At 41.4% G+C, this 16,263-nt stretch overlaps 2 protein-coding genes across 3 annotated transcripts in view; one reads left to right on the top strand and one right to left on the bottom strand.

The window, feature by feature from the left end:
• Positions 1-1,167: 1,167 nt before the first annotated feature.
• Positions 1,168-9,379, top strand: txnb (thioredoxin b). The gene is made up of 5 exons (XM_083788835.1): positions 1,168-1,299; positions 4,466-4,570; positions 5,481-5,546; positions 7,559-7,624; positions 8,815-9,379. Exons 1-5 carry the CDS (start codon positions 1,276-1,278, stop codon positions 8,878-8,880), a joined length of 327 nt encoding a protein of 108 aa, XP_083644961.1. The 5' UTR covers positions 1,168-1,275; the 3' UTR covers positions 8,881-9,379.
• A 650-nt stretch (positions 9,380-10,029) lies between these two features.
• The window catches only part of svep1 (sushi, von Willebrand factor type A, EGF and pentraxin domain containing 1), a 182,161-nt gene continuing 175,927 nt past the window's right edge, over positions 10,030-16,263 (bottom strand). The window contains exons 46-50 of one of the 2 annotated variants that reach the window (XM_083789323.1): positions 14,654-14,824; positions 13,035-13,130; positions 12,187-12,282; positions 11,099-11,192; positions 10,030-10,397 (exon numbers count right to left, since the gene is read on the bottom strand). In XM_083789323.1, the coding sequence (XP_083645449.1) occupies positions 10,367-10,397; positions 11,099-11,192; positions 12,187-12,282; positions 13,035-13,130; positions 14,654-14,824 (488 nt within the window). In that variant the 3' untranslated portion in view covers positions 10,030-10,366. Of the gene's footprint in view, positions 10,398-11,098; positions 11,193-12,186; positions 12,283-13,034; positions 13,131-14,569; positions 14,825-16,263 lie in introns of both variants that reach the window. The other variant, XM_083789322.1, reaches the window with a different exon arrangement.

The following is a 16,263-nucleotide window of genomic DNA, read 5'->3' as shown; positions in this document are numbered from 1 at the left end:
GCCCAAACCAGTGGGGTCCTAAGGTCACCAGTGTCACACCTGAGCATGCTGTTGAACCATGCCCATTACACACACACACACACACACACACACACACACACACAGTTATTTGTTTTGACATTTGACATGCAATGCCTGTGTAAAGACATGACAGTAGGCTATGACATGACAGACACGGTTAAAGAACAAAGCAAACATGACTTGTAATATATTTTGCTCATTAGGAAATAACATTTGTGCATATTCCAGAAAATGGAGCAAGCTAAGCTATACACCTACATGGGAAAAAGTAGTTTAACCACTTACGCCCTAGTTTAGTATTATTATTAATTTGTATTGAATTATCATTCTGGGAAAGGAGAAAACCTTTTTATCTCAAACATAAAGCATCCAGTGTACTGCATGGCCTCTGATCGCCTACTGGAGGTTTTGTTTGATCAGGAAAAAAGAGGCTATTTTTATACACTGATTTGAATTTCATAAGGCTGTGGTCTTGTTTCCATGGTTGGAGATGAGAATTGCATTCGATATGAGCTCAAGAGATTGTCTAGGCAGGAAAACGAAAATGTTAACCTCAGATTTGGGACTAATTCAAATGTAATGCTTGTGTTTCTTGTCTAGCAAATAATCGTTTTCACTTTGAATATGAGTTTTCAATTCGATTAATAATGTAATCATAAAGGAGTAATATAGGATGATAACATTAACATGCCTGGTCTACACGAGGGCGTGGCATTGCGCATACTTTCATTGCCATTGAACATTCGCAGAGCTTCATTCATAATTCAATAACAGTAGACCGGAGGAATGTGTCAAGTCATAGTGACTATACTCGAGGAAGAGGATACCCGCGCCGCGTGGCTCCTTTTACAGACCCATGCTGCAAACTGCACTTTATAACAGAGGGGGGGAAATAATACAATTAGAAATATATTCATGAACAGCTTAAACATGATTCGATATTATATTCTTCGATGTATCTGGAAATTTGGAAAATAAAACCTGCTTTGTTGTTTTACACAGCAAAGGTTGATCATTGTGATTATGTGATGTGATCATTGGTTTGTGATTGATTGCGTGATGACTTGATGAGCTGCCAATGATCAAAGTGCATGCTGTGCTGTGGGGTGTTCCCGCAAAGGGGAGGTTCTGTAGTATAGTGGGCAACACAGGCAAACAGACAGAAGCACTATACACTCCCGTCCCAGTCAGCAGCAGTCTGATCATCATCCTGAGACCTGAGAAATACCGTCGTCATCATCATCAATCATCATCATGGTTCGTGTAGTTGAAGACCTGGTGAGTGTTTAGCTTTTGTTTTATGTGTATCTTTTCTTTTGTAATGTTATTGTCACGTCCAACTGGTTTAGCATCTGTGCTGTCATTGTTTAGTATAGGCGCCAATTAATTTGTGCATCCACCCAGCCTGGACATGGAAAATATGTTTCCAGAGTTGAGTGTGTGTTTAAGTTTAACAACAGTAGGCCTATAGGCCCTATAGGCTATACCGTAGTTTAAATGATGTCACAGGCGTAGTGTAACGTGTTGCCACGAGGGACATCTGTTAAAGCTCCCTGAATGTTGGACGTTGCCTTTTAATTGGTGTGATGATGTAGGCTACCAAGTTACCAACAGCCAACCATGCTGGTGAGGGATATATAAACTAGGGAGGAGAGGGACGTTATAATTCAATTCAATTCAAAGGACCTTTAGTGGCATGAGAAAATACGTTTACATTGTCAAAGCAAGTGTCAAAAAAAGTATAGTACAGCATTTTTGTTAACAGAGCTATGTCACATTGCATCGTTATATACATTTTATGCAGCAGGGTATAAAGCATTTTGTTATATAAATAGCATGTTTTTTTTGCAGTCGCTTTGGGACAAATGGCAGCATATTTTCTCAATGATATTTAAATAGCATGATATTCGCAAGCTATGGATTTCTGTGGCGCCAGGGGCCGCTGTTCGCAGGGAGCGGCGTTTCCATTCATACCGATTTTGACAGCATGTTGGATCTTTCTTTATAAATTCAGAATGTTTTAGCTGCATGCTAACAATAACAATGTGGGCTAAGTGGCTTTGTTATTTCATAATTTCACACATAACTGGGAAAAGCATGTAGCTTTTAAAATTTAACCCCGTGTAACTTTAAGCCGTTAGCCGTATAGCATCAGACAAACATCAACCACATTTTCACGTGCAAACATAAACCGAGTTTTAGGAAATTATTTTAGGTCACACATTGTGTAACACTGCTGCTTCAGGGCTTGGAATTCAACTTTTTGAAGGAATGGTCCGTTATGATTTAATTCAGGCAAGATAGTGTCACTGTCAGATGGTAACTATGGTAACAGAAGCGCTTGGAAATGTATCCTATCACGTGCTTTCTGTGTATGATCCTGATATGATTTACAAAAATGTATCAGTGTAGCTGTAGCCTATATGCTATGTCACAATTTGTGTGTTATACCATCATACTACTATAATATTTAAATGTGTCATCCTAGCTTGCAAACCTGTCAGAGTTTTATAAGATTGTATTGTATTGGGGTCTGACTGCAGGGGCTTTAAGTTTCAATAGAATAATTCAGCCTGCATTTATACACTGCACCTGCTAGATTATTTTTAGATTATTATTTCCCCCCCAAGGTCTGCTATAGTTTTTTGTATTTATGCACCATCAATAGTTACAAGTATCACCATTTGGCATTTAGTCTATTCACAAGTAAGACGCGCAAACGCGGGAAGCGAACGCAGCTCGTAAATGGCAATAACAACAATTAGAATAAATTACATACTTTTTTAAGGTTTTCTTTTTAAAGTTCTCTTTTTTGTGTTTTTTTAAGATTAAGTGTTAAGTATTTTTTTTAAGTTAAGTTGTGTGTGTGTGTGTGTGTGTGTGTGTGTGTGTGTGTGTGTGTGTGTGTGTGAGTGCGTGCGTGTGTGTGTTTTGTGTGCTACAGCTGCGCCCTCTGGTGGCGGGCGGGTGGTGTAACAGCGGGACAGACACACACACACACACACACACACACAGACATGATCTGCAGGGTCTCATAGTTAGTGCTCATTGCGTTCGCAATCACTGCGTTCGCAACAATGTGGTCTAAAAAAAATTCCACTGTAAAACTGAATACAATTTGGTGCTTGTACTGTGTGCTTGTGTTGGCGTGTGCAAGTATGCTGATTGCCATCAGCAATGGCATGCCTTGAGGCCATATGACATAAAATATTATGGTAGCCTACTGTATAAATAGACAGTATGTAGGTTGTATCAATGTTTTTTTTTAGTGATGCACCGAATATTCGTCCGCAGAAAATATTCGGCAGAAAATGCATTTTCGGCCTATTCGGTTTCGGCCCGAATAGGCAGAAAATATATCACCGAATAGTGTATGCAATTAATGCATTCAAAAGGGCTGAATAAATGTTTTATGGATCCATAATAGTGATTATAATTTAAGTTAAGTTTTGCCATAACCATAACATAACATTTGTAGAATCAAACTCAGGTTAATGGGTTAAGTGGGTATACTAAAACAGCGATATTCAGTTACACTTCATACCAATTATACTGTGCGGGTGTAGGCATTTAGAGACCAGGATTACTGCATGTTTTTTGCGAGGGTATCAATGTTAATCACCCAAGTAATACAGCAATTGTGTGTTTAATACAATGAATAGTCTACATCTTAATTACATGTTCCATATCTATGCCAGACCAGTGGTGGAAAATAACTAATTACATTTACTTAAGTACTGCAGGCTACTTAAGTAGTCTACAATTTTGAGGTATTTGTATTTTACTTGAGTATGTAACATTTTTTGTACTTTTACTTCTACTCCACTATATTTCAGGGGCAAATATTGTACTTTTATTCCACTATTATTGACAACTTTAGTTAATTTGTAGATTTTGATTATTACAAAACATACATCAGCCACTTCAGCACTTTATAACCCTAAGCCTAACTTGTAACAGAGTACATCTATTTCTGTGGAGAAAAAAGAGGAACTAACCAGGTGCTCAATGGAGGTAGCAGGATGTGATAATGATAAAAAGGTGCTCACACGGATCAAAAAACGCGATCAAAACATGATAAGAAAAGAGAAGGATCCGGGCACACAAGGTTAAGAAATGAGGATGTTGTCCTTCATTCTTGCCCTGATGAAGACCTGTTAGGTCGAAACATGTTGGCAGTTGCTTTAATTTAATAAAGGTGTTTTTCTCTCTTTTTTTATCACATCTATTGCTGTACTGACACTTTTACTTAAGTACTTTCCACCACTGTGCCAAAGCATTGTTTGCAAGCATTACATGAGCCAGAACGAAGGTGTGTAAATATCATGCCACAAATATAAAGTGGACAATGTGAATTTGGGTGGGAATGTATAATGACTGTATATGATGTGGATTGATGATCTGTTGTGATAGTATAATAATGTTTGACATTCTCTCTCTATAGGACAATTTCCATGCCATCCTGGTGGAAGCTGGGGACAAGCTAGTGGTGGTGGACTTCACGGCCACGTGGTGTGGCCCCTGCAAACAGATTGCCCCTCGCTTCAAGGTGAGAGGTCAGATGATTGTGATTGCAGAGTTGGAGCTCCTCGAGAGCATGGCGATCACTTGAGCCCAGTGTTTTTAGCAGTGGTGGAAAGAAACGGTATACATTTACTGTACTTTCAATGATTTATTTTGGTCAAAATGAATAATTTTATAAATACAGATACATTGTTATGACCAAAAAGGTGTAGGCTGAAGCTAATTAGCTTATTTTGCCTACCCTTACTATACTTTATAGTACTTAAGTATAGCCTACAATTTTGAAGTATTTGTATCGATTTGTATCGATGCGACGCATTGTGAGCTTGTAGATCTGCTATTTTCAAATGTTATTTTATATACCGGTATTTGAAAAACTTGAAGGATGTACTGTAGACTGCACTGGACTGGAATCGAGCCAAAGAACCAAATTCCAGCTCGGGCTCAGATACTGTTTCTGTTGTTCAAGATTTTCTTCATTACTTCTCTTTTGAGGTCGCTCTCCATCAAGACTTGGAAATCCAGCTTTTGTTGATGCAAAGCGTGCGTATTTTGCATCCCACTTGAGGCTTGTGTTGCCAGCTGCACTTCCAGTGTTATGCAGGGCCTTTTGCCAAGTGGGTGGTGTTGATCAGTGGGGCAGCTTCTCCACTAGATGACTGTTGGCCAGGCAACCCAGTGCCAGTTCACATACTGTAATAAACAGTCTGGGAAACCCAGACGATGCCTGCTTTATATGAAAACTTCTGTCGAGCCAATTCCTTGACATTATTTAAACCAGGGAATTGTTGGAATTTGTTGCAATATAAACAAATTATATACCGTTCTGCCATCAGTTCTATACATCCCTCTTTTTTCCACTTTTTGAACCCAGCACCTCCACGAAGTGATGTGCGTATTTTACTATAGTTTCTGCTTAATCTATTGTCCCATAGGAACTGGCAGAAAAAGCAGAGAACAAGAACGTTGTTTTCCTGAAGGTCGACGTGGATGAGGCAGCGGTAAGTCAGTGTGTTTACTGTTTAACCTTTATATCTCATCAAAAACAGTTTCTGCCGACATTAATCGAAGGAATATGCTATTATGCGTACATGCAGTTGCTCAACTGCTCAATTTTATTTATCTAGTTTAGTTTATTTTCTGTGGATGTATGGGCACAACGCAACAAGAGAAAAGTTCCAATTCTTGCTACTCAAAACAATGACATGCATATTTACAAGAACAGCAAAGTGATTCACCCCTTACAATATTTACAAGTACAATGGAATGGAAAAGATGGCAGCAGGAGGTTAATGTTAATAAAGGGTCCAACTTGGTTACATAGAAAGGGAATATACGGTTACATACCAGCATTCTGAAGCCCATTATTCGCGCTCTGCCATTCCGACGTGCTCAACAGTGGCATGCACAGACATTTTGAGGGACAGGTGCTCAATTGAAAAAAGGGCATTTTGTGCGGCGTGTGGAACCACTGACTACCTTAATTGTGTGTGAGCTTTATAGATTTTGGAGCATAAATATTATTGTGAGAACTGAGATATGACTGAGTTAAGCAGTCACACCTGGCCTGAGTCAAACTAGAACTGGACTCAGAGCTGGGTGTGGCTGCGCACCTGTTGTGCATGGACTTGATCAAGGCACAACAGGATAAATCAGTCATCTCCACAAACACTCAAGAAGAGCTTCTGTCCGCACAGTGGGGAGCTATCTGCTTTCCTGTGTTGTGTCCTTCCTTGCCCTGGGTAGTGACCGAAGTCTTGTCCGGACAGAAGCTCTTCTTGAGATGACTGATTTATCCTGTTGTGCCTTGATCAAGTCCATGCACAACAGGTGCGCAGCCACACCCAGCTCTGAGTCCACCCGCCCTACTACTAGTAGTCAAGGAAAGCGCCACCCGCGCGGGCGGAACCTCACCTTCTAATATAAACTAAAACCCCATTCTGCCAGCTGCCTCGCTAGCCTAGTGGACTACTCCGCCGACTTGTAATAATACTTCGCTGGTTCGCGCCCCACTGCCGCCACAATTTTTACAACCGCAGACTTTTTAATAGTTTTTGGATTAAGGTTGCATTAAAAAAACTGGATTAAGGTTGGTGAAGGATGCGTTGCTCCCCTGCTTGCGTTTATGTTTAGGTTAGGGTTAGGGTTAGAGTTAGAGTTAGGGTTAGGGTTAGGGTTAGGGTTAGAGTTAGGGTTAGGGTTAGAGTACTAGTAGGCATAAACACTTGTGTGCGGTCCAAAACACAACCCAGCGCTTCCTACTCCACTGACAACCAATCACAGCGCTCCTTCCCTGAGCTATCCTAGGGAAAAAAATCTCGCATACCGCACGCGGAAGCCACGTAGTCAGAATGGTGCTGCGTCGGAACGCCACTCAGTTCCCGTCTTAGGAGTCTTGTTTAATAATGATTAGGATCCGCAGCAGCAGCAGTCTACCAGCCAGACACATTTTCGCACACAGGCTTTCGTCAGTGTCTGACAGCTGATTTAGGGTTGGGAATAGAAATGGACTCTTCTGGAATAGATTTGTTTGTAATGAACTAAATCAGTTATTGCTTTTTATTAACTGCATGTCATAACGATCCTTCAGTATAATTAATCTACAAGCTCACAACTTGCTACACAAGCTTGTAGATCTACTATCTTCACACCCACATTTATTTTTATCATTCATTATTTGCATTCGTCATATTGCCCAGCCCTAGCAGGGCAGGTATATCACATCAGCCGGCTTGGACGTTGGACATGACTAAAAATAACTCTGGTAATAGGCTTACCTGGTACAGCTTTTTTAGTTCCTGTTTTTCCTGTTTTTTTTAATATCTCACCAAACGTTTTGGTTGTGGGTTGATGTTGTGTATCAAGCTGCCATGGCAACCCTCAGCTACTGTAGGTTGACGCTCCCCGTCATCAACAAGTGAAGAATGAGGAAGTAAACGGTGAACGCAACAACGAATGCAATCTGAGCAAGCAAGCACGAGAATAATGTTCACCGTCTCTTCTTCCTTCTCAGGACGTGGCTGCAGAATGTAAGATCAATTGTATGCCCACATTCCAGTTCTACAAGAATGGAAAGATGGTAAGCTATTTAGTTACAGTTCAGGGATAACTAATATCGCAGGCCTCCCACAATTTTCCAACGCTTCTGTCTGGAGCACGGAAGCTCTGAAAATGATTAGACATATTCAGATAAAATGCCTTCCCCCCCACTTCCATTTCACCTTTTCAAGTCGCGCAAATTTATCCTACTATAAATCAATAATCACACCTGTGTGAAGTGAGGGGCGCTAATATATGAAAGTCTAACTCATGTTGATTAGGTGATGCCAACACAAACATAAAATTCTCTTTATTGTTAATAATGGCATTTAATAATTTAATTTAAGCATTTGATATAATGGCATTTAATGTTTGTTAGGGACAAGATGACGTACATTTTCCCTTCATTGTCAATGGCGTTTTTAAAACAAACATTGAACTAAAAACATACATTAAACCTGTATATAGGAGGGGCTAGCACCCCTCAAAAAGCACACCTGTGTGAAGTGAGGGGCGCTCTTATCATCATACATCATCTCATTTTCTCATCTCGCAATTTGCGTCCTCACTTTTGTATTCAAGAGTGTGTGTGTGTGTGTATTCTCTCTCTCTCTCTCTCTCACACACACACACACACACACACACACACACACACACACACACACACACACACACACACACACACACACACACACACACACACACACACACACACACACACACACACACACACACACACACACACACACACACACACACAGTTATTATACAGATTTGTTTAATACTCAATTCAGCAGATTGTTTCGCATTAGCTTAAATGTATAAAAAGAGGTATACTGTACAACAGGGTTCCCCAATTAATTTTCCTCAAGGGCCATATTTTGACTAGGGTACCAGGCTGGGGGCCGAGTCGGCACGCGCAAGGTCGAGGTCTTGCCCTGAAATAAATTTTCAGGGCAAGACCCCTTTTGAAAAGGACCCCCAGTTTGACATACTGAGGGTACTGACCCCCATTTAAAGCCCCCCCCCCCCCCCCCCCCCCCCCAAGAAATAAATATTTGTTTTTATTTTGAAATTCTTCCAGGGGGCGCTCCGCGGGCCGCAGATGGCCCGCTAATTGGGGAACCCTTATTAGAACAAAAACCCAGACAGGGTGACCGAGGACCAACAAAGCGGTGGTCCAGGGTCAAACGGTATTATCCCTTAATAATGCATATTGTCTTTTTTTAGGTTGAAGAGTTCTCTGGGGCCAATTATGACAAGCTGGTGGAGAAAGTGGCAGCTCTGCGGTCATGAGAGGAAGCCAGTCCACCCATCCCAACGAACCTCAACTCAACTGTATAAAAGAAAGTGGCAGCTCTGCGGTCATGAGAGGAAGCCATTGATTCCACCCATCCCAACGAACCTCGACTGTATAGAAGAACGGCAGCCAACACCCTGGTGGAGCCCCTGGAGAAGTTCCACGGCAATAATCCTCTGAACCCCATCACGATGTCTTAAATATTTCTAAAAAACCTATTGTTTGTTTTTCTGCATGTGCACCATGTGAACATTGGTTATTGTTTCATAAAAAATAATCCACAACCATTTTGAGTCTGAACGGGTGGCTGCACGTCATTCCCCTCTCCCTGCCCTAGTGCCCTCAGGTTCATGTCGCTCTGCCGTCTCATTTAAATGGAGGAAAAACATTTGAGTCATGTTTTATGTCCTGGAGAGGATTTCTTTCCCCCTCTGTATATCATGTTTTTTTTCCCTCATTTGGTGGATTGAATAAATGAAGATAAGTAACAGACCTTTTGCTTTTCATGTGTTAATTCTGTTAATTTAAGCTGGCACTGCAGCTTGCATCATGAACCAAATATTAATTGAACGTTAATTTGGTACAATATGAATGCCTATCTGCATGGCAGACGTCATATACCAGGTGGGCTAAACGACATGCCAACAAGTGAACGCCAATATTTATTTGTTGGTGCTAAAGGAGGTTTACTATATGTCACACAATGTATCCCCACCAGACCCCAATTTATATTTCTCTGACACAAGAGGGCAGGAAATGTTATCGATTATAAAAATGACCTTACTACGTGGTCTAATCAGAAACCAGCTAACCAGAATCAGGTATTGGGACTAACCGTTCTAGAACTTTTAGTCTGTCGATTTGGTCAAATTTGTCAGCACGAGCATGGATTGTTGCCTAGGTTTAGTGAAACTGAGATGACTACATGACTTCTTGTATCTACCTCCCATATTATAAAAACAAAACAAACTTGTAATAATGAAACTAACTAATTTAAACAATGAAAACAAATTAGCTAACGGTCGTGAATCTCGATCACCAAACGGAAAGCAAAAAGGAGAAATAATTTATAATAAACTTTATAATAAATCGGAGAGGGAGAATTCCACGAACAAGCCTAAGTGGAATTCTTCCTTTGTTGACAACTGTTGAAACCACGGCTGCATGATTTTGTTTTAGATTTATCAGTAAATAAGTGAAGAAGCTCTTTAAGATATTTTATGCTTTAATAAAAATGTGCAAATAGTTTACACATATACACCGGACGACAATCACATCAATAGTTTTTACACATCATACAAGTATATAGCAGCATATATTTAATACTGTGGAATTTTCTATATGAAAAAATACAGCTTTTATTTTACAAAATGGTTCTTGCTTTGCTTCTTCGGGAGATGAATGAATGAATGGTTTACAATTGTGACTGTAATTAATTATACAAAAATTCACTTCATAGGACATTTGGAGCAGAGTGGCATCTTATAAATGATAGTATCCAGATCTCCTTTTCCTGTGGGGGGTGGAGGACAGAAGATGGGAAATGCCTAGTAAGCATTTAACTTAAGACTGAATGTTGGGACAATATATCGCCGGTCTACTCGATAGCTACGTATACAAAATGCAAAATAACATATTTCCAAGTACACCGTGAGGAGGGCAGTGTTGTGACTAAAACTAAGACGAAAAATGTTCGTCGACTACCTTTTTTCACTGACAAAAACTAAATGGAAACGAAATGAAAGCTAAGCTGTGATGACTAAAACTAAGACTAAATATATTGACAACTTCGTCAACAAATAAAAACTAGACTAAAATGTTAGAAAGGGACTAGTGGACAAGAGATTTTACACTTATAAACGCAGAATAAAATAAAATAAAAATAAAAAGGCCGATCTACAAGCTCACAACGCGTCGCAGTTGTGAGCTTGTAGATCGGCTATTTTCAGCAAGTGTGGTCCACCAAAATACATATTAGTCGACTAAATCACCTGTAGATTTAGTCGACTAAAATCTCATGACATTTAGTCGACTAAAACTAAACTAACACCAACACATTCCAGGTGACTAAAATGTGATTAAGACTAAGTGAAAACTATTCAAGAGACTATGACTAAAGCGAAAATAGAAACTTGCTGCCAAAAACAACACCGTGAGGAGGGAAGACAAAGGAGTGAAGTGAATACGTGCTGCGCGTGCCGTGCGTCGTGTTACCTCGAGCAATCATGGCCGGTCCAGCCTGGACTGCAGTGACATCTATTCGGCCTGATGCACCGTCCTCCATTCATGCACGGTGATGAGCAGACAGCTGTGAACATAATGGCCACAGGAATGAACAATTGTTCTCATTTAAACACGGTACAATTATGGCGTTTCCTTTTTAAGGCTTCCAAGGGCCGATTCATACTCCTATTTTACCGCTGTATAGTGCCGAAATGATTTCGGCTCGTCGGAAATTTCCAGTAGCACCGAAGAGACGACTTTAGGACGGTACCCAAACATTTGCTTGATTGGTGTTTGGTACAGTACGTGAATGAGGCCTAAATCGTGTACAGTGTAACACAGGACGACTGTCCCTTTCTTCCCTATAATATCATGTCATATTATGACACCCAAGTCAACACTCCTCCTTGCTCCGCAGCTGTGGAATGACCTCTGCCCCCTACATACTTGTTACGCTTTCCTACAATATTATTCTAAGGAAGAGAAAAGGTATAAGGTAAAAATGTGTACTGTTCTGTGATCTTGATGAAATTGAAAACGAAGTTCACTTTTTGTTTTACTGCTCCAAATATGACGACTTAAGGGATATTTTGGTTAATGAGACGTCTTATATCTGTGGGGATTTCCTAGATTTAAATGACTATGTAAAAATGGAGATATGTTTTGCCAAAGGGACTTTTGTTGTGTGGCAGATTTTCTTTGTCAAGCTTGGGAAAGAAGACAGAGAGTACTCTGTATAAATCTGAGTTGTAATATAATGAATTATGTAATGTAAACATGCTGTAAATGCATGAATTATGTAATGTAAACATGCTGTAAATGCATGAATTATGTAATGTAAACATGCTGTAAATGCAATTGTGAAATGGTGTCTTATAAACCCATGAGGGTTGGGCACATTGTGTGCAGGACACGGAAATAAATAAACAATCATCAATCATCATCATCATCAATCATATACTAAACTACCACATTTACTCTTTTGACACTTGATTTACAACAAATGCGTCTTTTTTCACATGCATGTATGTGCATCACATGCACATGCACATGTCACGCACACACAAACACACACTCACCACTGTGACATCGCGTTCCTGTCCAGCCCGCGGGACACTCGCACTGGTACGGTGCCACGCAGCGGCCTCCGTTCAAGCATGGCAGGATGCAGATTGCTATTATTATAGGATGAAAGAAACCAGAGACCGGTGTAAACAGAATGACTCATCATGACTCATTTCTCCCTCTACTCAAACGTTCTTTCATTTCTTTCGCTTCGTTTTGACTCATCGTATATGTTCAAGGCTTGACACACACACAGAAGCATACAGAAGCATATATATATATATAGGCAGTGAAATACTTTGACTTCAAGCTTCTCAACATGTGCATAATAATGAAATAACCGATACCCGAAAAAATCAGATAACAAGCTTATTGAGTAACCGTTATCAATAAGCTTTGGGCTTATCAAGCCTGTTATCGAGCATAGTATGGCCCATGGCGTCAAGTTTAAACAATCAAGACAAGAGGCGTTCAACATAATTGCCCACGCTGACACAAACATGTCTAAAGTGTATTGATACCTGCCAACCGAGTAAACAACATTATGCTTTTAAAGTCACTGTCTGTACACATATTAACCAGTTAACAGTTCCTTTAATATTATTTTATTGGTAAAAAGGTCAATTGCCTTCCGTTTGTTAGAAACATACTATATTTGAAGGCCCTATAGTAAAAAGATACTGGTTCTGTTCAGAATGTATTGTCTCCCATCTTTCCACAAAATAGTAGAAAATGCTCGATAGTGGGCTCGATAAGAACCCGGCTCGATAAGCCTGATCGATAAGGTGATCGTTATCAATACAAAATGAACGAGCTCCATCCCTATTTATGATTACTATTATTTGGTAGGTTTAACACTCACGCTCCTCACATAACCGTCCCATCCAGCCTTCTGGGCAGGAGCAAGTGTTGGGCCTCTGACACGCGCCACCGTTCTGACACCGTAGCCAACACACCGCTGGTGGGACACAATACACACAGCAGACATCGTTTACATTCCAAACAATTGGTGTCGTTGCACAAATCATATTCATTTATTTGGTGGAAATATGTTGCATGTTATTGTTAATTCTCAGCCAAAGTATCTTGGACTTCATGCAGCGATTACAGCAAAACCTCTGCCTTGCACTGTCATGCTGGAATAAAAAAAAAGACCAAAAGAAAAGGACATTCCAGCGACAGATGGAATTCCCTTCACAGGAATCCAGTAGCTCACATCTCCATCTGAGATATTTCCTGTGAACAGTGCCTCCCCTTTGGTACAGTACATATATCCCTGTGTACTGTATGTGGCCCTAGAGTGAAGGAGCACGTCACATTAAAATGCCAGGTGAGGAAGGTGCTAGTCGGAGGAGGACATGACGGGAAAGGAAGGAAAAGGTAGTGCACAGGAATGGGAAATACACAGCAAGAGGAAGTGCATATAGGAAGCGGAAAGGCATATATACTCCAGTTTTTGGTGATAGGTTATCACCGTTTTAGGTGATAGCTTATCACCTAAAACGGTGATAAGAGTTGAGGACGCCATACTCGTGGTGATGTCCTTAAGGATTGACCCCGCCTCCCTGCGGTTTACTCAACATCTAGACCAATCAGTGAACGGGGTGATAGCTCCAGAGTGAAAAGACTTGTCTGATACACCCTGGGCTGGGCAAGACCTAAGCTGAAAAGACTATCAGCGGAAGTTGCGGGATTTTAGCGGATGTGAAATCGTTGATGCTTTACAAATCAGTTTACATTCTCCGTGAATGAAACAAGTGTTGTGATTGGTCGGGAAAATATAGTATCCGGGGGAAATACATTTGACGGCTGTTCCGGAGGATACAACCGCCGATAGCTTCTCTGCCTTAGGTTGTGACCAGGCTTTTATTTTCGCAGATAAGTAAGCCTGGGACCGAGGCTAGTCTGATAGTATAAACGGAGAGATGGGTCTGTGTCCGCGGTGATAGCTGATCATCACCGCGACTGACGTAATGGTGTAGTTTTCCAACCCTTTAAAAACTACACCGCGGTGATAACCAATCACCAAAAACTGGAGTATGTTTGAGCCTTAATAGGCATGGTATCCGGGGAAAAGAAGGCAGTTGTGGGTTAAAAATGCAACTATCCCGCTCTCAGCCACAGCCATCGTATCTGGACATAGATCCTAATGTATCTCTCACCACTTCCAGGTTAGCATCCACAGATAATATCAAACAGTTACGGGTATACAAGATATACTGCAGGTGTCCAATTAAGGGAAGCGAGGGAAGCTGAAGAAACAGAGAACATTGGAGGCGAGCAGACAGAAAAGGCCCCGAGTGATTCCTTCCACACAGAACAAATAAAGGACGTGCGGGATGCAACCCAAAGTAAAGCGCTGACGATACGGTAGAGAGGGTACAGTAGAGACCGTACAGTATGCATTGTGCTCAGAGCGGACAGTCCCGCGAGGAGGAAAGGAGAGGAGGCGAGTTCGTCGTCCGTTGACGCGCTCTCTACCTCTGCAGGCGGGCGGGGGCGTCCACGTGCCGTTCTCCAGACACCGGCTCCTGCCGGCGCCCTCCATGGCGTAGCCGGCGAAGCACGAGTACACCGCCACGTCGCCGAACTGGAAGACGGCCCCCCGCACCACGCCGCTGGCCACGTGAAGAGGGGGGCCGCAGGACACCCCTGTGTATACAACAGGGGGGCAGTCAGACAGATATTTTGTGAAGCCACAAGGAAATCGGGATTTCCTGAAAGTTCATATAATGGCCTGTTGTGGCGCTGTCATTGGGCCCAAAAAAACCCATAGCCCCATAGAAGTCCATGTATTTGGGCCCAACTTCACCTAGACTGTATTACCTTAAATAAACATGGTCATGAATACTTTCTGCTTCCAGTCACTAGTTTAAAGTCTCATTTCTAATGTCATAATATTCTTTTTGGAAAATTATGGTCCCATTTATTAAAAAAATGACCATAAAGTCGCGTATGTTCTGAGGGGCGTGGCTACCGTTACAGTCTACAGTATGATCGGGATTCCCCACCCACTCGAGTCAAAATAAAAACCAACTAAGAAGAAGGGGGGAAGTCCCGCCTCGTTGTCTGGGCCAGCCAATGGGCCAGCTGGGCCCAAACGGATCTATAAAGATGGCGATGTACAATTCAAGGACTGACAGGCTTCATTTTACGTTCATGTTAGACCCGGGGAACGCTTTGTCCATATTTTTTACAGTCTATGGTATACAGCCCAAAATGGAAGAAGCCATGATGTGTTACTAAACTATGGCTATTGGCTAAATCTCTCATGGTCATGTACTGAGGTCATTTGTCAGTCTCTCTTCTCTAGTACTAGTCATTCAGAGATTCATATTGAGGCTTACAAAGGTACTACGTAGGGACTGGGAGAGGGACATCTTCATACATTTACACGATCCAGCATGATTTTGCATGTTTGTCACTTGGACCAGTTCAAAATGCTATAACTAAGACATGGGGGGTAGTCAACTAACCCCACCCTTCTACTGAACTTTTGTTAACTTTACCTCTGCATAATATACCATACAAATTATAATTAAGCTTCTGCATGAGCTGTTTGGGAAAAACTGCCTCTATCTCATCTCATTCTCATATTTCACCCGTGCTCATGAAGACAGTGAGGTACTGAGGACGGTTCATGCCCAAATATGATGCCAACACATTCAAATTTGAGTTCCCTCCAGTACGTCAATGACATTCTAAAAGGATTTACGCCACACAGAGATAAAAGAGGGCAGAGAAACAACATGCAAATGCATATCACAATGCATGCGGCGGCCAGCAAAACAGCAGCACCATGGCTACCATTGTGTTCAGATGTGTCTCAAGAAAAAGAGCAGGAGATTATCTAACAGGGGTTGCCATAGCAGCTGCAAGGGCAGCCCATAATTAGGGGCTAGCATGCACGCAGCGCGAGACATTGCTTGTTGCATTCACAATTTCATAATGATTACATCTTCAGAGGAGAGTGTGAGTCAATAAAGTGAAGAGTCAAGCAAGTAGCTACTGAAGGTGAGAGGCAGATCAAAGTGACTTCAGTGAGGAGTCATGCTCAGTGTTGAGTACCAAAATAAAGACGCTGTTAATTA

Source organism: Protomyctophum parallelum (genome assembly GCF_964188405.1).
Source record: "Protomyctophum parallelum genome assembly, chromosome: 18".
Taxonomy (NCBI): domain Eukaryota; kingdom Metazoa; phylum Chordata; class Actinopteri; order Myctophiformes; family Myctophidae; genus Protomyctophum; species Protomyctophum parallelum.
This window is presented reverse-complemented; position numbering and strand designations above follow the sequence as displayed.

Coding starts and splice junctions, on each gene's coding strand:
- txnb (XM_083788835.1), top strand. CDS start 1,276: ATGGTTCGTGTAGTTGAAGACCTG. Junction 5,547..7,558: donor TCGACGTGGATGAGGCAGCG/GTAAGTCAGTGT, acceptor CTTCCTTCTCAG/GACGTGGCTGCAGAATGTAA. Junction 7,625..8,814: donor TCTACAAGAATGGAAAGATG/GTAAGCTATTTA, acceptor GTCTTTTTTTAG/GTTGAAGAGTTCTCTGGGGC.